The 26645-nt window shown below is 38.1% G+C and overlaps 1 protein-coding gene and 1 long non-coding RNA gene across 4 annotated transcripts; one reads left to right on the top strand and one right to left on the bottom strand.

The window, feature by feature from the left end:
- Positions 1-1130: 1130 nt before the first annotated feature.
- cacnb2b (calcium channel, voltage-dependent, beta 2b) lies at positions 1131-26643 on the top strand. Of its 3 annotated transcripts, none has more exons than XM_057333158.1 (13): positions 1131-1569; positions 15492-15569; positions 16945-17067; positions 17147-17286; positions 17420-17481; positions 17708-17730; positions 17838-17918; positions 18219-18235; positions 18373-18482; positions 21162-21313; positions 21711-21806; positions 22618-22791; positions 25631-26643. In XM_057333158.1, exons 1-13 carry the CDS (start codon positions 1522-1524, stop codon positions 26279-26281), a joined length of 1755 nt encoding a protein of 584 aa, XP_057189141.1. In that variant the 5' UTR covers positions 1131-1521; the 3' UTR covers positions 26282-26643. The 3 variants fall into 3 exon arrangements, with proteins under 3 accessions (XP_057189141.1, XP_057189139.1, XP_057189140.1); XM_057333156.1 differs by having other exon boundaries at positions 18177-18235; positions 25631-26641; XM_057333157.1 differs by lacking the exon at positions 1131-1569 and adding an exon at positions 7766-8077 and having other exon boundaries at positions 18177-18235; positions 25631-26638.
- LOC130553909 (uncharacterized) lies at positions 3025-7476 on the bottom strand. The gene is made up of 3 exons (XR_008962924.1): positions 6722-7476; positions 6274-6457; positions 3025-4223 (listed from the first exon to the last, which is right to left on the bottom strand). It is a non-coding gene; the product is annotated as an uncharacterized LOC130553909 (long non-coding RNA).
- Positions 26644-26645: the final 2 nt, after the last annotated feature.

The raw sequence follows: 26645 nt of genomic DNA, 5'->3' as shown, positions 1-26645 counted from the left end.
CTCCGTTTCTTAAGACTACTTATTTGAATGGAATTTTCCCCTGCATTATTCTCATTTAACCCACAAGCCGCAATTTCTTTAGTAAAAAATCCATCTCCATGCGTGACTGTATTGTCCGCCTCAGCTCAGAGCTGGACTTGGGCCCTAGCAGTTTTTGTCCCACATTGGCCCTCTACCATTTCTGTCGATGCGCATGGTCGGGTCTGTCGACCGGGGGGGATGGAATGCATGGCTAAGTCTGTCGACTGGGGGGGTGGCATGCATACGTGTCGTTTGCATTCGCATTGCGTGCATTCGCATTTATAATACGTCCGTCTGAGCGGCCAAAGTGTCAGTTCCGGCCCCATACATTAGCGGCCCACTGGGAAAACGCCCGGTACGCCAGATGGCCAGTCCGCCCCTGCCTCAGCTTGCCTCCCACAGATGTTGGAATAAAGCTACATTTTAATTAATTTATCTTAAACTTACCAGTCAGGGTGTGAACAGATGCTGCAAGTGAAATGGCATGTGCTCTCTCTCCTTCTCAGCAGGGGACAAAAGAGGAAGAGGAGAAAGCAAGGACAGACACATAGATGCATTGTACAGATAAAGAGGAGAAGTGAAGCGATGAAGGCTGGGTTTTGATGAGTCGGCGCAGCGAACGCTGTAAAGCCGTGTGTCCGGGGGACATTTGAATTCAGCCTGTGTGTCTCCTGCTTCACTAGGAGCTCTAGCACGTGGCTTAGCAGCGGGGAGCGAGAAAAACAACGAGCAGCCTCAATCTCCCTCACCAGGAGCCACAGAAAGGACACAGCTGTATAACTCAGGTGATCAGAAACAAGAGAGAGCGAGAGAAGAACTGAACCCACAAGGGAGGGAGGAGTCGTGGAGTTAGAGCAGCAGCCGAGAGAAGAAGGACCACTGTGGGCTCGCCAGCCTCTGCCTTTGTGGACTGGAGACAAGGCTGCCCAGATGCGGTTCGCTTCTGGACTCTGATTGGCTGGAATAGGCGGGGAGAGGCTGACGCAGAGAAAGTCAGGCAGGGAAATGACATTTACACCGTGTATCAATTTTAAACTCCGAGCCTGTGTGTGTCTTTGAGAGGGGTGCGGTGGGAGGGGTCGAGGGTGGGGGGGATGTAGTCTGGGGAGAGTGCGGGCTGCTGTAAATAAATAAAGGCGAGAAACTCAAATCAGGAGCGCTACAGAGAGAGCAACAAACGCACACACCTGGAGCCTGTAAAGCGTGTGCCTGTTTTTGAGCATCAGGAAGACAGCAGGAAAATGTGAATCGCTCAAGGGAACGCCTGCTCGACTGACAGCGTCGCATTCATCAGCGCAAGCCTGCCGCTTGTGGAGGAATGCTCTGTAAACCTATAGGCATGACCCGAGGCTGTGTGGAAGAGAGACAGTTACCTGCTGTTTCTCTCACTAGACTGATGTGATGGCTGTGTATTTACAGATAGGGATGTCACAAGAAGAGTGATTTACAGACTCTCTTCTTGGCTGCACCATCATCACGACCCCTCTGGATGTTCTCTTGATGTATTGCTGTGGTCTGGGACACTGGCGGAGAGAACTGTCCACCTATGTGAGTAACCCGAGCATGCTCATCATAATCCTGTGATGGGACAGAACGCTCTTGCTAGAAAACAAGGACTACACACGACCTGTTAGAATACAGTGTGCAACTGGGTCACAAAATGTACTTTTTGTACGTTTGAGGTAAAGATACTGGGTTCTTTCTGTGCCTCCTTCAAGTTTTGATTGTATGTTAGTGCATGTGGGCACTTTTTATGAGACTTGCAACAGGGGTGAGATTCATGTCATTGGCAAGGTCTAGTCTTGCTTTTTGCTGAGTATCTGCATACTTGACTTTAATGATATCAAAATGGCAACCTGTTCCCTCAGTAGCGGAAGAACTGAAAAAGGTCTTTCTGCCCAACAAACCACGTATTACAGAAGGTACCCTGTGCACCACTCTGTAAATTCATCATTCGTAACTGCTGACCTGCGTTCACGTCTTTTCAGTGGGAGGCAGACGATCTAAAAATATTCGACCTGCTATTTTAAGCCACGGTTTTTACTATCACTTAGGTTTCAGCGTGGAGAGAAAGTGAATGAGAGAGAGTGCGTAAAAATGAGAATGAGCGACAGTGAGTCACTGTATCACGATGAACTTCACCTAAAGCCCCCCACTCCACCCTCGCGAAGAGATCACAGTGACATCGAGCTCACACTGGGATGACAAGCTGTCAAAAGCAAACAGGTAGTAAATAGGCTTATCGTGTCACCGTATGCAGTGTCAGCAGGCAGAAGAGCTGTTGTAAGATGAAAGCGTCTCATCCTACTGTAATGGGCGCTTCAAGTATTCGTCATAAATCCCTTAAAATGCGACTTTGGGATTTGCGGCTATTAAACAGTCACTCGTAAGACACGCTTTCATACTAACGGTCACGTCATGCGATTGCAACAAAAAAGAATCATTTTGTATAGTTTTCCAGTACAATGTTATATATCCTTTAGCCAAAACAAGCTAACTTATAAAGTAAAATAATTACTTCTGCGCTGATTAAGAAGCGAACAACAAAAACTTTTGACTCTATATGTCACCATCGCTGTTTGAAACATAAAATTGCAGGTTTATGTTCATATCTTAACGTCAGACTGACATTTGGGCAATTCTACCGTTATGGGTGTGACATTTTCCGTCAAAACTTGATAATGTATTTATTATCAATATATTGATTCATCTGTTTATATAACACTAAACCCCTGATGATAGAGTCCTAACAACAGAAAAATATCACCTTTTTTTGAGACAACATGCTTTGTAGGATTTCTGTGAATTAAAATGTGCAAAACAAAAGCAATAATACCCAACAAATGAAGAAGGGATGGCTCGTCATAGACCGGGAAATAGTTACTATATTTTAATTTTCATCTGCCCCTTTATGAGGAAAATGGACTGTTATGATGTGCCTGACTATGGATAAAGCACAAAATATGCTTTAAAAACTGAGACTTTACGTGGGTATTTAAACCACCAAATATTGACGTCTGACCCTTCAGTGTGGTGAAAACCTTAAATTTTTCATCTTAAGGTTGACATTTGCAGAGAACTGCCCATTTCCAAAAATGTAGGTTTTATCTGGTCATACGTGACTTGTTTTGCAGGTCTCAGACAAACTTACCATTCCCCTCCACCAGACTTGTTAGTGAAATTTTCGTTCATTTGTTTTGGTGTGAGTATTTCTTCACATCTGTGTAATTGTGAGGAAGAAACTGATTTAATCAGTAATAGATTCCTGAAGAAAACATTGAATGGAAATCCTCTGTTGCTCAGCCTGACAAGGTGAAACATTAAGACCCTAATATGGTCAGAAGAGTTGAAAACTAATTTGGCCTCCATTTAATGTTCTCCCGTTACAAAAAACTCAGTGTTTTATTTAGCACGAGTGACCTTGAATTAAATGAAATGTTTGGCTGTTGACACGGGCTGTATATCAACCTTCAATGTCATGATCCTGCGGGCAGCGGGAAACAGGATGGTAACAGATGACTCTTAATACCAACTGCTGGCATTTATATGCACAATATTATATAAATGAAAAGGTTCAGCAAACCAATTCTGTTATGGTTGATAAGCTGTTTTCCTTGCTATGAAGAATTTCCCTTTCGATGTAATAGTGTTGATGTCCCCCAACAAGTATGATTCATGTTCACACATGATACCTCACCAACAGGCTCTTGCATTTCATGAGAATTTTATTGTTTTATGCATGTAATCACGTGCAACAAGAAAGGCAGAGCTAAAAGGTTTTGAATAGAGGAAATGAATAAGACAGTAGTACAAAGGTTTTAGCCTCAGTAATGTTAAACTGAAAATTCTGTCAAAAAGCCATTTTTACAAGCCCACTTTAAAACTTTAAATTCCAAGGCATATCCATCCATCCATGTAAATGGTGCTGTTCGGCAGATCTCAGGTCAGAGAATATTTGAACAGTGAAGGATTATGAGCATTGCTCATCCTGTTAGACTTGCAATCTGTCTGACAACACTGGGCAGGACGTACCCTGTGCTCCACCTTATTCTTTCTATCATTTTAAATCTCCTCTTCCAGCTGTTGTGTGATGAGGATTGGCCGTCCATGAGTTCAAGCCTCTAGCACTGTGGGGCGGAGCATGGTCCAGATGTTGCGTTGCATATTCTTGCAGAATTTTAATGCATTGGCAGTCAGAAGGGCTGAAGAGAAAGAAAATAGGAAAGAAGACAAGTGTTTTTTGGCATGTACCGGTCATACAATTTTTATTGGCATGTCATGTAGGTAGTAACTGATGTCCACTGTGTAGTTTGTTCTTGTGACTTTCATGGTGCAGTTGTGCATGAGGTGAAGCTGAATGGGACTAAATAAACACAAGAGCTAACGGGCCAAAGATCTCCGGGATAATGGATCTCACATCCAACCGTGGAGCTTGAAGGCAATACTCACTGGATCTTCAGAATATGCCTAGAACTCTTAAGAATAAAAATGTCTCTTGGGTGAGTACTGTTTATCCTAAATATGTTCAACCTTAGGTAACTGGGTTAAGAGTAGTCATTTGTATATTGTGTGTTGTGTTGTTTGCATGTGTGTCGGTCTGAGTTGTTTTCAGGGCACATGGACTTTGAATGAGCTCTCCACAGTCCAGTACTATTGACAGCTATAATCTTGAATCTGATATTAGGTTTGTGGTTAGAAATGACAGTAAAATTTGTTCAAAAAAATAAACATCCTGATAAACATCCCGATTAATAATATAAACATGACAACACACTAGATAGGATTATTATGCCTGACTTTAGCTTGACATCACAGCGGTCTTGCGAAAGTAGTATATTAAAACAGAAACACAAAATGCATGTCATGTAAATGATTTCAAATCTTAGAAGACCCTGGAAATTATTTACAATACCATGCCATGGCACAAACAGACACACATGCATTATAAGTGACTTGAATGCAGAAAGAGCAAAAAATAGAAAAAGGATGTCAAAAAATGAACTCTCACAGAAATGCAAATTCAGCTTTTCTGGAGTATTGCAAACAGGAAATCAACCATCTTCATACAAAAAAATGAAGCAAAATATTCATCATTAATACTGGGCCAAAGTAAGTACTCGTTATTAGGAAATTCCTTTCAAAGTTCTTATGAACTACAGAAGTCCAAGAAGCAATGTGAATACATTTTGCAGTCTCACACTGATAGGCTGATCATTTCTGGCATGTTTGTGAAGTCAGACAGATGTTTGTCTTCCAGCTGGGTGTGTTTGTGTATGTGTAAGCCTAAATGGACCAGGAGAGATGCTGAGCCTGAAACTCCAGCAGTGCGTGCATGCCTAGTTTTGCCCTTCTGAGCAGTGTATTACTCTGCATGGCTTTACACTTTGCACACCCCTCTGTAAGAAGCTTAGAGAGGGAGAGGGAGAGAAGGGAGCGGGGGAGAGAGAGAGAGAGAGAGAGAGAGAGAGAGCGTAATCCAGCTGCATATATGCACCTATGTACATGTTTTATTTATCTAAAAATAAATATTTTTAAAACTAATCTTAAAATCAAATATTATAGCAGAAACATAGCTGGATTTTTCAGTTAGATAAAATTATATATTCTATTACCAAAAAGAATTACAATGAAGAGGATTTAACAATTCAACTAATATACTTATAACTATACATGATGATTAAAATATACAGAGAATATACAAATAGCACAGTTCAATAGTTGCTGTCCGGTGCTACTTCTGATTTGCTCTCTGCATTTGATGTCTTAATAGAATCAAAATATTGTATTGAAATAGCATTGCATTGCAGTGGGAAAGAGGACATTTTAAAAAGATACAAAAACTAATAATTGTGCAAATAACAAGTTAATAGTATTAGCGATGTGCAAAACGAAAAACTAATACAAACAAAATGCAAACAAACTATTTTCTGTGTATTACAACTGTAATGGTTTGATGGTTGAACTAGCATCCTTAGCAGAGCCCCATTCTGCCACATTCTAAACATCCACAAGATTTTTGTAATTTTATGTCATACATGTTTTTTAAAAAAGCCTAATTTTGAAACCCAATAACATCTATATACGCACAATAATGCACATAATTTATAGAGTTTGTAAAACACAAGCTTGTGTGCTTTACAATTAGAAAAAAATATGTATTTTTATTCATTGATTTTATCCACAGAACAGACAAAACAGACCATGCAAAGTATGTGTTCTTATACAAATTATATACACGGTTGCACATTTTACCTGTGTATGACACCCAGGACACATTTCATTTGGAAAGATAAAGTGCTCCACTGACTCTTATGTAACTTCTGTAAAGCTGTATCTGTTTCCATGGGCACCAAAAATGATTGTCTAGGGATTTATGAACCCTAATAGAACCATTCATTCCATCTGTGTTGTCCCCATGTTGAGTGTCTCATCCAACCTATAAAATATACACAGGTACTGTAATGCACAAACATATGTATAAAGTTACGTCCATGTATTTCCAAACTGAAGATACAAACAGGTTTACACATTTGAATACTGATTAGTGTGATATATACATATAATGTAGTGGATTTAGCACTGGGAGTGAATAAAGTACCCGAAGAAGTGCATTAAAATAACTTTATGTTTGCTTTGCTTCAGTTTGGAGACAAAAACAAATTCTCAAGAAATTCAAAACCTAAATCTGTCGAAATCTTACTTTTGTTTAAGCACTGATACAATTTTTCAAAGGCCGAGTAGGAGTAGGCCTATACCGATATTTTTTTTTCCTGGTACTCGCCGACACCGATGCCTGGACCTTTTCACAACACAGTGAGACTAAAAGAAATAGAATAGCTTCAAAATTACAAACAACTCCACCTTAAACACATTCTGAAAAACTAAATAATTTTATGTGCTTTTTACAAACTTTCAACGCAAATTTCAGTCAGTTCTGTCACATGAGGTATCCGTCTTTCGTATCGGTGCATTTTTACGAGTACGAGTACATGAGCTTAGTACATGAGCTTATCGGCTGGGTGCATCCCTACTTTTGTTGATTGAATATAATATAAAAACAATAATAAAAATTAAACAAAAAAATATATACAGTAAAATAAAATAATTAAATGTGAAATAAAATAGGTTAATTAAAATAATTAAATAATAAAAAGACGGGATCAACAGCAACAACATAAACAAACATTATGACCCGGTTTCACAGACACGGCTTATTTTAAGCCAGGACTATGCCTTAGTTTAATTAAGATATTTATGTCGCTTTTATAAAAATGCCTTAGAAGAATACATTACTGGTGTGCATCTTGAGACAAAACAATCGCAATGATATATTTTAAGATATTTCTGGGCAAGTTATATTCAGTTAAAACAGGTCACACATTCATTTTAGTCTGGGACTAGCCTTAAGCCTTGTCTGTGAAACCGGGCCAAAGTGGCCCAAATTTAACTTCCGGTAGACCTCCGCAAAGAATCAACAACTGTTGAGTTGTTTAAATTTAATTTAATATAATTAATATACAATAAAATATGAACGTAAATTCAATATAAAATATAAATTGTTATATTATAACCGAACCGAAAATAAATATTAATGAATGTTTCGAATACACCGCTTGCAAATCACGCAGGTTTGCAGCTCTTGTGTGGAGCAACAGATGCCACGCTATGGAATAATCCCTTCAAACTGAGGCAGAAGGAGGAGGAGGACGAGGTGGGGGGTGGCAAACTCCCCTCAGTGTGAAAAGCCGCTCACAGTCCTCATGCATCCGCTCATGGACAGACTTTCAGTCCCCATCATTTGCACTTTCAACTGGATAACAGCGCTCGTAAAATGACGGATTTTATTCTGCACAAAACATGGCGTAAAACGCGTTTAGGGTTCATCTAAAAAGTTTGCTGCCTATCCTGGGACGGAGCAGATTACCGGGGATAGTGCATGAATATTTCTCAGGTCAATCTCTGCTGTGAGACAATACAATTGAGCACTATTCAAACGCTTTAATCGTGGAGAAACGAAAAGGAAAACGAACAAGCGGGCATGCCACCCAAGAAAAAGGTAACACGTCTCGGTTTTATATGTGTGTGCGTCAGTGTGTGAGATGAGGTGGACATGAGAGTGAGTGAGTGTCATTGGAGGAGAATGCCATCTGTTGCTTTCTGCTGTAATCCATGTGAGCTCGAGCAGCCATGCATCATTGCTTTTATGTACCATAAACAAAACTGTGTTTGCACCAGTGCTGGTGCATAGGAATGCGCTGAACCCTTACATGATAGTCTGTCAAAAGTTTAATGGGATGATATAGAAATGTGACCTTCACATGACTTGTTGCACAATTATTGCATTGCTGGAAATGATGGAATTGTGATTATGTACATAATCCTTTTTCAGTTGTCAGGATTACAAAACTCAGTTTCTCAGATCATCTCTAAATATAGAACTGGTGTGGTATTTTTTTAATTGAAACGCAAGCATGCAGGGCATGCATTCAAGTGTTGTTATCTAGTAAAAATGACTAAAACAAGATACAGGGACAGCAAAATGTAGAGAGACTTTTCAGAGAATAAATCCCTAAACGAATATAAAAATTTCACACTCCAGTTGAAAACACGAGAATGGGATGTTGGGTGGTTGATGTCACAACCAGGTTTCTTAAATAACTATACCAGCAATAGTTTAAACCAGCATTGTGGATGACCAGCATGTTGTGCTAGTGAACAGCTGAAGTATGCTGGTGAGCTTGGCTATATCTGCGCCAAACCAGCACTAACCATCATAAACCAGTCTGAACCAGCATGATGCTCAAAGCTGGTCTGTCGAGTAGGAAATACGTTTTTTGTAATCTTAATATTCAGAATTCTGCACATAGGTACCACACCTGCAGTGAAATCAAGCATTTTAAACAAGTAGGCCTACACAGTCTTGGTTAAATAAATTGACAGGTGGTGGTTTGGTATGCAAGGGAATACTTGTCCTTGTTTTGCACCTGCAGGTCAATGAGAATGTGTGAAACTGTCTCTATCTGTAGTGTTATCCGTTGACCAGGGGGAGCTTGCATTTGTCTCTCTCTCCAAATCCTGGATTTGCCATCTTAATCTCTTTACAGAGAAGCAATCATGACCAGGAGCAGCAGTGAGAAAGAGAAATGTACTGTGCAAGGGTGTAGCTTGACCTAACGTTTCATTTTTCATAACACATTAAAATGATATTATTAAATTAAATTATATGAAATTATAAAAGTACATGAAGTACTACAAGTTAGTCAAATGCCTTTATACTGAATGACTGCAATACAACATCACATGTAGTTACAATGAAAATGGTTAAAGAATAGAAAAAAGGCCTTACAGTGTAGATATCAAGTGTAGATACCAAATCAATGTAAATGATGGTAATATTCATGCAGTGATGGGCAAAACAAAAAGTATTCAGACGGCAATCTGACAATCAGTTTATAATCTAAACCATGATCTTTTGTCTACCTAATTTAGATTCATAAATACCTGCATTATTATAGCCACATCTCACTAACAGTTTGCTAATAGCAAATGTAAATGTTCCCAGAAAGACTGGATTACAAATGACAGGTACACACAGTCGCAAAACAACAAATCAAATCGAATTGTGAAAGATTAAATTTAATGCAGTTTCGCAATGAATGTTGTGATTTGCACTAAACGCGCAAATCATAGTATTATTGTTACTAGATTGTGAAGATTAACACTGTTCTCGAATAATACATAGCGAACATAAATGCTTGTAAACAAAAACATTTCAGACTCGCTATCGTGGGATGTAAACAAAATGCTTGTAAACAAAAACATGTTAGACAGGCTATCGTGGGTTGGTTGGTTGTCTTAATAGTTAAAGTTGTAGGTTTACAAAAAAGTAATGTGTAATGTAATCTATGTAATATAATCTGTAACTAAAATAGTAACTGTACTCTGGTTAGGAGTATTTTAAAATGCAATGTAATTCAATTACAAGTACTTGATTTTTGGAATCTGATTACGTAATCCAGATTACAAATAATCAGTAACTACCCAGCTCTGATGACACAGTATTGTTAGATTTTGGCCTAAAGTGACATAAAAAGTTTTGATGTATTACAAAAATTCCTTTTGTTTGTATTTATATTTTGTTTGTATTTGACCAATCACTACGCACTGGTGAACTGGCCAATCATAGCACACCTCGCTTTTCAGAGCGATGAGTTTTGTAAAAAATCAGCGCGTTTCAGAGAGGCGGGGCAAAGAGGAGATACAAACATGCACGGTATGCTAAAACAAACGATAATATTCGTTTTAGCCGTGCAATATGACTCCTTTAAAATATCTTCTTTTGTGTTCAACAGAACAAAAACAATTATATAATATGTTTTTCTACTGTAGTTATGATGTCCCAGAAATGTCAGTTGCTAACATAATTCCAAATATCTTTCTCTGTGTTCATCAGAACAAAGAAATTTATATAGGTTTGGAACAACTTGTGGGTAATTCATGACAGAATTTAAATTTTTGAGTGAAGTATCCCTTTATGGACTTAAATATCATGATTAAATACTGAAAATGTGAAGTTATTTAAGAAGAGGTTAGCCTATCAAACATTTGTAGTCAATCCGCTTGTTAAATCGTGACGTAACGAATACTGTTTCAAGTGAGGTGCCTATTTAAACAGCCGTTTATGAGCACTTTTTATTCATATTACACATCTACGTGAAACTTTTATAAACTCTACAGTCTCACGGAATCTCTGAAATTAATATTTTAATAATTGTAAGTAAAAATGAACCGCTGTCTGGACATCTGGGATCTCCTTATGGAGATAAAGGTCAAGATTGTGTTTTTTGATAGTTTCAAAGCAAACCATCACTGTATATCAGCATTTTTTGCCTATAGCGTTTGGACCTGGAAACGGTACGTATGACATCCATGTACTTTGATGCGTGACGTCATGCTCAACAAGCGAATTGCAAAAACAGTAAATAAACAAACTGTTGTCATTGTAAATTATCACTCCAAAACCAGTAGGAAATAGTTAAATGTTTCTATTATTTCAAGTAAATGAAATATTATAAATTAAAATAATATTTTTTATTAAAATAAAAATTATAATAAATTACTAACATATGAAAATGAATGCATATTTTTTGTCAAGAATTATCATGTTAAAAGAAATCAAATGAACAGGGCAATAATAGTTTGCAAGGCCCTCTGTTTGTACAGTAAACCTTTTGTCTGTATACATTATACACTATATTGCACAAAATCCTATGATTGGGCTGTTGACAATGGCTTTGGCAGCTGAACAATCATGGCAACTAAGTTCCTCCCCAAAACTGACTTAGTATTCTGAATGATTACTTATTTTTAAGACATACATTTCTTTAAGTGAGAATAATGAACATTTGCTGTTATTTTCCTCACTTTTAAGCCATCCAAGACATTCTTCTTCAGTAGAACAGTAAAGATTTTTAAAATGATGAAAAACGTTTTATTGCATTTCCATTATATTGTTGTATATTTATTATAAATTATGCTGCTATTTCAAGATGATAACAGAATTTACAGGACAATTACGGTTTAAAAAAAATCAAAGCCTATACAGTGTTTTCTTAGCAGTGTACAAACAGTAACATTTGGCACAGTCATGAATACAGAATGGATGAGCACCTGGGCGACCTACCAGAACTCATTTAGCAGCAGTCAGGAAATCTTCATAATTAGATTAGGAGCCATTTTCAAATAAGAAAGTGTGGCGCTCCTCCATCCGTATATTTTGTCTGCATATATGTTTTATTGTGAGCTCAGCAGTAGTCCATTAGAGAAACATATTCAAGAACGCTTGTTGCTAAAACTGAACATGGCTTCAAAGGATATTGTTTTGCTTTACAATACTCCCAGTTTAGAAGTAAAAGGTACCGACTAGCTAAGTGGATCTGACCCAAATCTTATGACGTTCTGTGTTGCGCAGCAGGAGTCACACTGGTTGCAATAGACGGATGTTGGAGTACTGCCCAGTACTCAAACCATAATAGCATCACACCAAAAAATACACAAGTTGTCTTTTAACATGAAATGTCTTTTAACGGCCTCAATCATTACAATAAAATGCACGATTAAATGAGCTCATTGTTATATATTAATGTTTATAAATCATATGGTCACCGCTATTTGTCATTTTAAGTCAACTCAGAACAGTTTAACACACTTTTGTATTAGAAAAGGAAATGTATACATAAGAAGTCACACACCTCATAGAAGATTTACTGCATAGCCAGCACATTTCTTTTTCTTGAGGTTTCCATAGTAACGTCTGTTCTGTATTCCTCAGCTCTCAGTGCTGACGCACACACACAATTCTCTATTGTATTGGTATTGGTAACATCAGATAAAATCTTTAGTTAAGTCTACAAATGTATTATATATGGAATGTGATTTTTTCAATCTAATAACTTTACATTCATTTTAATTCTATTTTTATTTTCAAACTGCAGCATCCCATCTTTTGAAATGTAATAATATTTATATATAACCATTTTTAATTTACCTTAATCTATTTTCAGCACTAATTTGCCTACATCAGGTTTCGAGAGAAGCGTGTGAAGTACAGAGAGACAACCACAGAATTTACTGATAATGCAAAACAGGCTAAGAAAATTGTATATTTACTGTAGGTTGCAGTACGGTTTAAATCAAACTGGAAAATGAAAGCAGAGGCTGTTTAAATTAATCTAAACCTGCAGTGTTTATTATCTCTTCACCTGATGTCTGTCCTGCAAAAAGTGCAGCAATTAACCATTCGGACGGCAGATGCAAAACACTCTGTATTTTATTTACTACCGTCTTAATGCTTTTCTTCTGTTTTAATGGTTTTATCCCAGAAGTGCTGTTTTGGAGAGTTTTTGTTCATACTTATTTTTAATAAACGTAGTCAGATTTGTTCCCCCAGTGCTTTGATGTTTTGGCCATCTGACAGTTTCCTTGCGATTTGCTTATTGGTTTTGGACTGGCAAGTCAATCACAAGCCCATTAATGTATCTGTAATGTGGTAGAGAAATACTGTTGTCACATCTAACAAGCTCAGTTCACATCCCTGAACCTCTTGTCACAAAGACAAACTGTACATTTGTTTCCTTGGCAATTGCCCCTGTCAAATTAGCATACGATTCCAGTACCTCGAATAATGGTTGGATAGGAAGAAGTGAGCACAGAATGCCTGTTTATTGCCTCAGAAAACATAGTTACTCGCTTTCTGTCTCAGATGTCATACATCTTCATGCATTGGGTCCAAAAGTGATGTGAGTGAACAATTTGCTTCTGTGTTTGTCTTTTGAATACAATATATGCATGCATGAATTTAAATCCATGGTAACGTTTTTGTTTTTTTAAATAATACAGAATAATACATCAGAACTTTTTTGTTTTGCATTTTTCAAAATCCTAAAACGTACACTTTATTTTAAACCCCAACTTTCGGAGGTCAGTGTTGTTGATAACCAATCTCAATCTGAGTGATTCTGCCTCAAACCAGTTAAGCGCAAACCCCGCCCCTTGAGGGAAAACCCCACCCCTCAAGGTCTCTGCTTCGATTTCATTGGTCAGCTACATTACAGCGCTGATTTGCCACTTATGTGGTCCAGGTTCGATTCATTGCATATAAACATATGGTTCTATGTGTATACAGTATATACACAAAACGGTGCTCATAAATATATATATTTTTGCAAACAAGTCAATAAGCAGGCTAAATGACCATACAGGTTTGATATGTTTTACTTCAACTGTGGAATCAAAACTGGGAATCGATAAGAATCGACATCGATAAGCAGAATCGGAATCGATCAAATTAAAACGATTCCCAACCTTACATTTTAGTGACTGTGCCGTTGTTTAATAATTCAGCAGCGTTTTGTTCTGCTCTCTCCGTGACATTGACTTGCAGGAGAGACGGCGCTGAGTGAACAGATGTCTGTTGCAGACATGAGTAAACAAAAGGCAAGCACCTCTACATGACTGTGCCTATGGGAAAAGCACTTGTCCCTCCACATTAGTTTTCATTTTATTTTCCGTTGTTTTCAACCGCATTGTTTTGCTAATTAGCCTCAATTTATTGTTATTTATTAAGAATATATTTTTTTATTAAGGATATTGAGGCTAAGATCACATCACATGTTTGTTATTAAATGTTTTTATATAATACAGTTAGATCATTTACGCATTACAGCACTGAAAAAGCACTCTGCTGAGGCTGTATACATTTAATGAGGCATTAAACCATGACTTTTGCAATGACAAGGTGAACATTTGAGATAAAATCCTAAACTGGGAGTTGACTTTAACAACAGCAACAACAAAAAGAACGAATAGAAGAAATTTAGAGAAGAATGTAAGAACGAGCATTTAGATAGATTGTTAAAGGCATAGTTAACCCCAAAATGAAAAGTTCATTTACTCACCCTCTTGTCATTTCAAACCTGTATGACTTGCTTTCTTCTGCCAAGCGCAAAAGAAGATATTTTGATTTTGAAGAATGTTGGTAATCGAACACCAATGGTACCCATTCACGTCTATGGACACAAAATGCAAGTTTCACAACATTCTTTAAAATAGCTTCTTTTGTGTTCTGCAGAGAAAAGAAAGTCATACAGGTTTGACTTGACAGGAGGGTGAGTAAACGGTGACTATTAAAAAACAAAATTCAGATAAACGTCTCTTCCGTGTTCAGGTGATGCAACTAGGAAACGAAACCCTCTGTAAGGCTAGACTGTCTTAGACCATTTTAGGTCGCTTTGTGGACTTTTAAAGACCAAGTTTAAAGACCAAGTCCTAACCTTCAGGCCCGGTTTCATAGACAAGGCTTAGCCTAAGCCAGGACTATGCCTTAGTTAATTTAGGATATTTAAGTCGCTTTTATTAAAATGCTGTAGAAAAAACATTAGTGATGTGCATCTTGAAACAAAACTGGCACTGACATATTTTAAGGTATAGGTTAGACAGCTCAAAATTCATCTTAGTCTGGGACTAAGCCTTGTCTGTGAAACCGGGGCTCAAAGTCTGTGTCCTTTGAAGGTCGCAGCCTTCGAGAGGAGACGTAGCTTACGACATATTGGCTGTTTACTGTGTTTTAAAAGGTTGGTCACAGCTTTCCTAAAGCATTGGTGTTAAAAATCTTTAGTTTTAAGATTTATTACTTCTGACATTAGTGAGAAATTCTCCATATGACATTGAACCTTTGTGAGTAGTTATTAATACAATGTGTGATTCTGAGAGAGAAAGTTTGTCATCATTTGTGACTTTGATGGTGCTGCTATGATATAATGGAGAGGTTGCTACATCACCGTCACATAATGATGTCACATGAAGACACACATAGCACTTTCTATTCCAACTTAACCTTCTATATTGAATAACTTCACTTCTGTCATAAAGAATATGTGAGATATAATAATGCTTATGTCTGACTGTCGTAGGGTTCGGCGGACCGTCAGGACTCAGGGGCCACTGAGGAAAAGGAGAAGAATGCTCAAGTTCAGCTGGAGAAGGCCAAGGTAGATTGTAACTCCTTCTCACTATCGGCCACAAGGGTCGAAGTATATCAGCGTTGTAGATGGGGCTGTACATTTTGTAAGGCTCTTTTTTCCTCTGTCAGGTAGCTGTGTAATTACCAAATGTACTGGCTGAAAACAGCACATCAGTATTAAATCTTGTACTCTTGTACAGTGTTAAATCATTGCCCCAAATGCAACAGAGAAACGATAACTTCAGTTATCACGTTCGGTTTATTCAGACCCCTGTGAAAGAGCTTGGTGTTTTCTCATTGGATCTGTACAGAGTCCAGTTTGATTAGCTTCTCTTTCATGGCTTTAAAAAGGAAATGAAGCTCGCTGCCCGTGCCCATGAGCTCCCTAAGGTCTTTTTGAATTGAGGTGCTAAGTAGACAGCATCACCTTCTGGTTCAGCCAGACATCTGACACGGAGCATTGCCTTCCAAAACCAGCAGCTAGACGCTCGATGTGCTGACATTTGACTATTTCAAATTAAATACCACATCATAATGCAATAAGTTACCCCATTTATAATAAAATGGTTCTTTAGTATATATTGTATTATGGCTGAGAGACACTGCAGTGAATTTTTAAAGATTTTTTTGCATTTATTTTCGTTAAATGAAAGTGCACGGAGATCACTGGTTCTCAAGTTCAGTTGGTATTTTGCGTGGTTTATAAAAAACATGAAATCAGGACTTTAAAGCTTCCTAAACAAAACACTATGTCAGTAGAATAGAATGTAACCCACACAAAAAAAAGACATTTCACAATGCAGACTGGATTTCAAACATCTCATGTCTTGAGTCTCATAAATGTATTTAAACCTGCATTGTGTTCGAGCCTTGTATAGACTGTATTACCCGTTATATGGAGTCTTTTGGGAATGAATTCATGCATTTCAATTGGTTTGAAGGTAAATGAATGAATGCTATTATTAGTAACTTGCCCGGGGCAATGCAGCACATGTGCTGTTGCTCATATGCTAAACTCAGCAGTGTTTCTGTCTCAGAACTCGACTAACAGTGTCTGTCCCTCCCAAATCACATACACCCATTTATACACAGCCACAATTGCACAATTCCTTTATAACCATAAATAGAAAATGGACCGAAATGGATGACACAGCTAATATTTGTCCCCAAAACTTTATGACATTTTTGTTTGTAGTAAAGTTGATGCTATGAAACAAATTCTTCAACTTTTGAACTTCCCCATTTCAATAGGAAATATGTTAACCAAAAAACAATTTGTATTTATATCTCTATATAGGCTACAGTGTTCTAACCTGAGACTAGGTTAATCTTACACATTCATTGTGTATGTGTCTTCAGAATATAAATTGATTTAATCTCCTGTTTTCGTTGTGCTTTTACAGTTTAAGCCTGTTGCCTTCGCCGTACGAACCAATTTCACCTACACTCCCACAGATGACGATAACGTCCCCATACCTGGTCACGGAGTTTCCTTTGAGGCTAAAGACTTCCTACATATCAAAGAGGTGAGATGTGTTGCTTCCGTAAATCAAATAAGGCATTGTGTTGTTTTTAAGTGTTAACGTGGCATTGCTATTTGTACAGAAATTTAATAATGACTGGTGGATCGGGAGACCTGTGAAGGAAGGAGGAGAGGTTGGTTTTATCCCTAGCCCTGTGAACCTCGAGACCATTCTGATCAGAAGAGAGGTGCAGGCCAGAAAAGCCGCCAAAGCATTAGCCAAGTACACAGCTTAATAATAACTTAATAATACATTATGACTGTAGTTCTTCTTGTGTGAAGGAATTTGCAATTTAAATGTAAAGAGCTGAAATCTGCAGTCATGCGTATTCAAAGGTTCGTCATTTTTGTTCCAGTAAAGCGGCTATTTCCACCAAAGATGATCTGAATTCAAAGAAAGCAGCTCCACCACCAACAGGTGTGTTAATGTAACCTGCTTTATTTATTTATCGTCACACAAATGATGACTAAATAACTATTCATCACTGAATTACCACATAAACAAGTTTCTCTTAAAATCAATAATAAATTCAGTGACTTGGACAAGAAATATTTGTTTAAATTGGAATATTAGTAGAACATAAAATTGCTATCATTTTACTTGCCTGCGTGAAATTACATTTGATTTTCTTTTGAACCTTCAGTTCAGCAAGTGAAAAAGAAATCGGTAAGCCAATAAAGAAACATTTATGTTGATATATCATATTTATAGATTGTCTTTAGATGTAATGTTATCATTTACACATGTTTATGGATATTTGTTGATTATTGCAGGGAGAGCAGTTGGCTGCATATGATGTTGTGCCTTCCATGCGTCCTGTGGTGCTCATGGGGCCTTCACTTAAGGGCTATGAGGTGTGGGCCATTTACCAGATTGATAGACAAATTGATACCTTTACCTTTAAAAGCAAAAAAGAGAACGATTTCAGATTATATTTTATGTGCAATACGGAGAAACTGTGGTTTATGTATGTTTACAGTGCACTTTTGCAGTACAAGTATTTACTGCCCCCTGCTGTTCATTTCTAGAATCTTACTATAGTTATCAATTTCTTGAAACGTTAACGGTTAACCACTATTATTCGTTCACCCCGTTTTATTTTTATTGTGCAGGTTACAGACATGATGCAAAAAGCTCTCTTTGACTTTTTAAAGCACAGATTTGAAGGAAGGTATGGTGCCTATATGAACAAAGAAAATTAATGGACCAGTGCTTCATTTACATATATATTTACTATCAAACAATACTTGTGTGTGGTCACATATAGCATTCTTACATCTTATGCCGCTTTTCTAAATTTATTATTAGAATAACCATCACTCGGGTGACAGCGGACATTGCACTTGCCAAGCGGTCCATCCTAAACAACCCCAGCAAACACGCCATAATGGATCGCTCCAACACGCGCTCCAATTTAGGTAATTGCTTTTCTAAAAACTGTTCTGTCTTTATTTGTCACTGCAGACCAATCGCATGTAATTATTAACAAAAAAAATGTAATAATACATTTAAATGCAACGCTTGGTTACTTTCTACTGGTTGGACCTTTACTGACACCTAGCGGTGTGGATGCAGCATTACGCAAAGCAAAAGCATTCAGATGCTTTTGTTGAAATGCGTTATTTGCAGTCAGTCACAATTTGTTCCATAAAAGTGTATGATAGTTGCTTAAAGAATAAGAGTTGTATTCAACATGGTGGCCACCATGAGATGACCAAATAAAAAACAAAACACTTCTATTGGGCAGTTAATTTTTTCTTTACAAAAGTACTTTTGTCTGTGTGTGTTTTAATAGGAAAAAAATACTGTTAGTAGTCATAGGTAGTATTTTATTTAACAGTAGTGGCATGGGTTTTTCCACCAAATTTTGGACCCGAGTTGTGTAGCTAGCTTTCAGGGGATCTGATTGGTTCTCTCCATTCTGTCCCTCACATTGCTCTCTTATCTCAGATGTCGCGGGTATGTATTACTCGGCAGTAGTCTGTCTGTTTTCCCAAACTCATTCCTATTAGTGTCATTAGATCCGCTTTGCCTATTAGCAAACACTATACAGTGAGGGAAATAAGTATTTGATCCCCTGCTGATTTTGTAAGTTTGCCTACTTACAAACAAATGAAGGGTCTATAATTTTTATGGTGGGTTTATTTTAACTGATAGACACAGAATATTAAAAAAAATCAGGGGAAAAAAATGTTATATAAAGGTTATAAATTGATTTGCATTTCAGTCAGTGAAATAAGTATTTGATCCCCTACCAACTAGCAAGAACTCTGGCTCCACAGATTGGTTATGTGCCTATATGGACCACAGATTAGTCCTGTCACTTTAAGAAAGTACTCCTAAATCAGCTTGTTATGTATATAAAAGATGCCTGCCAACAGAATCTGTATCTTCCAGTTCAACCTCTCCAACACCATGGTCCAGACCAAATAGGTTTTAAAGGATGTCAGCGACAAGATTGGAGACCTGCACAAACCTTGAATAGGCTACAGACAGAAGCTTGGTGAGAAGGAGACAACTGTTGGTGTGATTATTTGGAAATAGAAGATATACAAAATAACTATCAAATGCCCTTGTTCTGGAGCTCCCTGCAATATTTCCCCAATGGGGTAAAGATGATCATGAGAAATGTTAAAGATCAGCCCAGAACTACACGGAAGAAGCCTGTTAATGATTTCAAGACAGTTGGGAACACAGTTAGCAAGCAAAACATTGGTAACACATTGGTAACACGCTATGCCACAGTAGACTGAAATCCTGAAGCACCCGCAAGGTCCTCCTGCCCAAGAAGGCCCGCCTGGCTCGTCTTAAGTTTGACAATGAACATAAAAATGATTCAGAAAAGGCTTTGGCGAAAGTGCTGGCACTGCTGTGAGACCAAAATGGACTCCTGTGTTTGGAGGGAGAGAAATGCTGACTATGAGCCCAAGAACATCATGTCTACAGAGAAGCACAGTGTTGGAAACATTCTGCTTTAGGGCTTTTTCTCTGCTACAGGTATGCAGGATGACTTCACCGCATTGAGGGGCTGAGGGACGGGCCCATGTACCGTAAAATCTTGGACGAGAACCTCCTCCCCTTAACTAGGTCACTGAAGATGGGTCATGGATGAGCCTTTAACATGACAAAGATGCAAAACATATTGCCAAGACATCCAAATAGTGGCTTAAGGAGAAGCACATTAAATGTCCTAGCCAGTCTCTAGACCCTAGTCCTATAGAACCTCTGTGAAGGAGGCTAAAACTCCAATTTGCTGAGCGACAGCCAAGAAACCTTAAAGATTGACAGAGGAGTGGACTAAATGTATCCGGACATATGTTCAAATCTGGTGACCAACTATCAGAAATGTCTGACCTCTGTGCTTGCCAACAAGGGTTTCTCCACAAAGTACAAAGTTATGTTTTGCTTGGGGATCAAATACTTATTTCACCGACTGAAATGCAAATCAATTTATAACCTTTATATAACATTTTTTTCCCCTGATTTTTTTAAATATTCTGTGTCTATCAGTTAAAATAAACCCACCATAAAAATTATAGACCCTTCATTTGTTTGTAAGTAGGCAAACTTACAAAATCAGCAAGGGATCAAATACTTATTTCCCTCACTGTAAGTAAAACAACTGATACTTTTAGTGATGGTTCTCCTAAAAGCTTTGGCTTGTCATAGACACCATAACCACAAACTCCTTCATGATTCTTGTATAATTCTTCTGGTCAAACAATACAATGTATGTGTAATAGTGAGTCTAAAAATTAAAAAGTAAATTCAGAGTGAGCTGGTTTTGAAGTTATCTCAGTTATCCAGTTTTTTTTTTTTCATTTAAGTTTGGTCATTTTGGAGCAAAGAGCAAGTTTTAAACCTTCATTGTTCTTTTGTTTCCTGTGAACAAGGAACTATGCACCATCAGCATATTTTGTTTACCATTTTCAATGACACATTGCATGACCTGTGTATGCTATTTTATCAATACGGTTTTAAGTATTGGACTTTTAATTTGAACTTGAGTTCTGAAAGTGTATTAAATAGATAAAGATCTTTTGATGTAAATGAGACGGTACTGAGAATATTAACATTTTCACCTTGTGTCCCAACAGCCCAGATCCAAGGGGAGGTTGAGAGGATTTTTGAGCTGGCCCGCAGTCTACAGCTTGTGGTTCTGGATGCAGACACCATAAACCATCCTCTGCAACTTAGCAAGACCTCCTTGGCACCTATTCTGGTCTATGTCAAGATTTCATCACCAAAGGTCGGACCCCCTTTTAACAGAGTCATGAATCATTCTCACATTCTCAGAATCATCAGCCACAATCATTTACTGTAAATGCACAAGTGATGAACTCAATGCATTAATCTTCAGCTGTGACCCCACCATCTGGCCTTGTAATTGTACCAATGCATTTTTGTTGTGTTTGTACTGTGAACTTATCGGCATTTCAATTTATCGATACAACGACAGGCTTTAACTTTGTGATCACATGGTGGATGTATGCTCAAAACGTGTATTTGAAATAAGACTGTTGCGCAAAATCATTAAACCTTCTCTTGTGACTGGATACGACCTAATGTCCACTGTTCTTTCACCCCGTATGCCTCCCACTCATCCTTCCTGTTCATCTTCCTTCCTCATCCCATCTGCTGTTCAGGTTCTCACAAGACTGATAAAGACCAGGGGCAAGTCTCAGACCAAACATCTGAACGTTCAGATGGTGGCTGCAGATAAACTGGCCCAGTGTCCTAATGTAAGTGTGTCCTCTATAGTACTGTAAATACATGTTTCAAAGATGGTAAAATAGGCTACAAAATGTCTGGAAATGTATTTTTTTATATTCTGAAAATTCTTACACTACAATTTTTTGGCATTTAACTGGTTACACGGCTCTATGGAATACTCAATTCTGATTGGTCAGTTATTTATTATATTATTATACATAATTTCTTAAATGTATAATGGACTATTATCCTTGATAAAAACCAACTTACACTGTGCTAGGTACTGATGAAGCCTTACTGGTGAGTTTTTCTTCGTGAAGTAAAAATATTTTAGCTCAAATTAAAACCATAAAAATGTTTTATTTATTTGGTAAGAAGCCACTTAATATATGGGTTTTCATGCTGTGGTACCGCTTTGGTGCTCTCATTTTACAACTGCCCTTATTTTCTAATTCCTGAGTTTAGCTAAACTCATTTAAAAACTATTTTGAGCTGATCACCAAGAGACTTGGTATTTTTTTATTTTGCAAGGCACCTTAAGGGACGCCCACAGTTATTGACATACCCTGTGTCTGAAATCGGCACCTCCCACACCTGTATAGCGTGCGAAAATCAGTATGTGAAATGAGTAACCTTGTGAAACCTCAAAATAGTTTAACTTTGCGGTCAAATTGTACTTGTTTAAAAACACGTCAAAAAGTAAATGAGCATAGTGAAGTACATGTCCCATGACAATGAAAACATGTATGTACTGTCATGGTTTGAGATTTCAGACAGAGCCTTATTTCATTCTTAAACATTTGCTTACCCTTATGACGACATCATTCCTGTGTCTCACAGGAGCTTTTTGATGTCATCTTGGATGAGAACCAGCTCTCGGAGGCCTGCGAGCACATCGCAGATTACCTGGAGGCCTACTGGAGAGCCACCCACCCTCCTGAAATGGAGCCAGCCAACCCCATGCTGGAGAAGCTGGCGGAAAACACACTCCCCGCCAGTCCCACACCTGCTAAGGTACACCCTCAAACATATTTAAACAGGAGAGAAAGTACGCTCAGATCTCAGTTGTACAGATAGATGATAATAGAAGAAAACGAAACAACTAAAGTGCTCTCTAGATTTGTGTTCTGCGTTGGTTACATAACAAAACATTGTACGTATTTCCTGCCTTTCAGTTTAATCAATATTGAGGACTTGCATTTTTTACTCATGCATCCTAGAAGTCCTGAATGATCAAAAGCACTGACTAAAAATTGATTTTGGTATTGATGACTAAACAGGTGCTTAAATATTCATAACATTTATTGCCACTGAGTTTTGAGTTTATCTCAATTGTTTGGAACATCTCCAAGCTTCAGTGTGTCAAAAAAATCTTGCTTTCGTGGTTTGTTATTCTGTTTAATTTCCTCTCCACCTCTTACTAAACTCTCTTGGACATTTACAGAAGACTTGAGGTAAAAGGATCTTTGGTGAGTGAGATGGTAGTGTCTGAGGTAAATACATGTAGTGTTAGTAGCCTATCTACTATTGCTTTGCAATCGATAGCATTAGAAATATTACACATAGTAAGTAAACTTTATAATAGTGTGGTCGCTTTCTCGAGACTAAACATTATTCGCTTCTAAGGTATTTGGTCACGCAAAACAGTGAAATGCAAAACCGTAGCTAAAGAAATGTTTACATTTATCAGACAAATTCATGTTCAGTCATTTATAGGGTAACTGATACAGTATATCTTTAACAAATAAACAGGCAAAATATCTATAGCATTATATTTATCCACATCTAAATAGATTCTCAAAAAGGAGACCTTCAGGTTATGCCTATGTAATTGTTATTGCCGAATGCAGTGAATTTTCTTTGACTGCTGTAACCATTAAACGTTGTAGTCTCACAGAACACTAATACACAATACCCTGTCAGCACGCTAGAATCTTTTCGGAAAAAAAAACTCTGAATAAATTGTAATGGTCATGATGATGTTGATGTATTTGCACTTTAACTTTTTTATTGTGATTTACTACATTTTTTTTGGTGAAACAATATACACAAAAAAAGTTCGAGTAAATGTTAAAGATGTCAGGATTTTCACAAGGAACAGAGAACCCAGGTGCAGGCAGCGGATCACAAAACGTAGACTTTTATTAAACAAACAAAAAACCCACGATGGGGAGAAAACAGGAGCATAACAATATATAAACAACAAAACAAACACTTCCCACGAGGGGGCAAAAACAAGAAGACAGAATAACTCGACTTACTATTTAAATAATGGAGACACGACAATCTAATACACGTGACCTCAAACTAGGCAAGGAATCCAACAGGCTATGGTATTTCGACAAGGCAAGGTACAAGGACAAGAGCTTGACATACAAGCAGATCAAACAAAACGAAACAGCACAGGACAGTAAACACAAGGGCATTGTATAGGAAGACTAACAAAGGATAATTAACAAGAGGTAGGTGTCGGGAATGAAACACTGATGGAAAGCTAAGCGAGGAAACGAGAGGGGCGGGGCCAAAGATGAGACCAGAGAGAGCGCATGTTATGTCAGAACCAACAATAACGTCTCTCTCCACACAAAACATGAGGCTCTGTCATGATCCTGCCACTAGACCAAGAAAGACATGACATGATGAGGCAGAATCATGACAAAAGTTGTGAAATCAATGAAATATACTGTAAATGTAAATAAAAAATGTAGCAAATCTGAATAACTCAAATATTTCAATTAGAATTCACCAAAATATTAAGGGTATATAAAAATATAATTGTTTAGTTAAATACTTATTTCTTTTCATTAAATAAACTAAATACTATATGTACATTTTAGAGAAATTAACTGTTGGATTTTTAATTGTCCTACTCAAGAAATCAATTTAAATGAGTTACTGCTAATACAAGCGTTCCCAAACTTTTTAATTCCAGTACCCGTCTAAACAGGTATAATGTCAACACCTGCCAAAATATTTTTAAATGTAAAAATGTGGGAAAAACCAATTCATTCTCTTGTGTATGAATAGTGAATGAATTAAATATATGAATGAATTGCCGTACCAAAATCTCCTATGGTAAGATACTGCCATAGTCGTTTCTAGTCACTAAATTGTACAGTACTTAACTGTTTGTTCTATCGTTGACCACCAAGTGACTCTGCACAACCCACAAGTGAATCTTAACTCATAGTTTGGAAACCCTTGTGCTGCAGTGAGCATGTCAAGCACAATATCCTGAAAACAGATTTAGGCTGGTGGAGCTTGGGGTGGAGGAGGGTAATAAGCACTCTTATATAGGTTACAGCAGTAGTTTAAAATGAAAATGCATTATCTTTGGCTACAAACTACCGCTTTGAGTTACCCAGATGTACAAGCTGTCTGACAGATTGCAAGGAAATATAAGTCTGCACCTCTGCAGTTTGTCTGAACTTGATCATAATGTACTGATTGACCATATTACAGTTTTTCTCGATTGCTTAAACACTTTTCTCGAAAATCTAAACACAAATCCATAACTTCTCACCCAAACATCCTATTTTCGGGTCAACACAAAGCTCTCCACTCAAAACCGTTCAAACTTGCTGAAAAAGCAAACTTTTCCCCGAACATGACACACAAGCCCTCAAGAACACTCACACTACAACATAGTCGTAGACACTGGTGAGATCAATTCAAAACACTGTTTCTAAAACCTCTTATCGAGAAAAACTGTAATCAACTAGTGACTATCATCCCAAATAATAATCCCAAATGCCAGATAACTATTCAGAGAATGTTCTGAGGACAGTGTAAGAAAACAAGAAAGCAGTACAAAGAAAACTCAAACACTACTCTTTGATGTTGCTGTACACAGGATGAACAGAAAGGCAAGAAGACGGCTGCCACCAAGAGAAAAGGATCTCAAGAGCCCCAGCAGGAGCATCTGGCCCAGCCCCAGGAGACCAAAGAGGAGGACGAGGAAGTGCAAGAAGAGGCAGAGGAAGAGGAGAGACTCCTTCGTAGTGAGCCAAAGAGACACAGCCATCATCATCACCACCATCATTATCACCATCGCTCCAGTACAAACCGGACTGAACACCATAACAAACACCAGCACCACACGCGTCACCAACAGCCCGCCGACACCGAGCTGCTTCCCACAAAAGACACTGCGTACGCGGACCACCGGAGCAGACGCGTGCTGCTGGACGAGGCCGACCGGGACCAAGCCGAGGTCTACCACAACAGGACTGCATCTCACAGGGACCACAACCACCACCATCACCATCGTCATCATCACCACCGCCGGGGGCAAACCGACATCCCAGCGGATTATTCCTACCACGGTCAGCAGGATTACGAGCTGGAGCACAACGAGCGTAACAGGCAGCAGAGACACCAGAGCCAGTCACGCATGCGCCAAGAGCATCACTACAGTCAGCCGCATCACAATCACTATCCGTACCAGCGGGACAGATGTGCGGAGACTGAAGAGTGGACAGAAAATATGTACATTCACCATTGAGCGAGTGTGGATTTGAGTTGTTTTTATGCTGCTATGTGAAATGCTGGCAGCTGTGTACTCAGGACAGCACGCTCTCTCTTTATCTGTTCGTACCACTGCATGATCGCCTGCTCTGGTCGACATCTTGCGTTCCTTTATTTCTCTCTTGATAATCCTGTGCTTCTCAGGCTTTTTACTACCATACTTAGTGCTTGATCAATATACAACATGGACAAAAATACGAAGACACCTTCTTTTATGTAATGGGCTGTTTCTGTTACATCTGTAGATGTCCACATAGTTTTGGCTATGGGTTGTAGGTTCAATAACTCTTAAATGATGACAGTTAAAGGGATACTTCACCCAAAAACGAAAATTCTGTCAT

This window comes from Triplophysa rosa, linkage group LG5 (assembly GCF_024868665.1).
Source record: "Triplophysa rosa linkage group LG5, Trosa_1v2, whole genome shotgun sequence".
NCBI classification, from domain to species: Eukaryota; Metazoa; Chordata; class Actinopteri; order Cypriniformes; family Nemacheilidae; genus Triplophysa; species Triplophysa rosa.
This window is presented reverse-complemented; position numbering and strand designations above follow the sequence as displayed.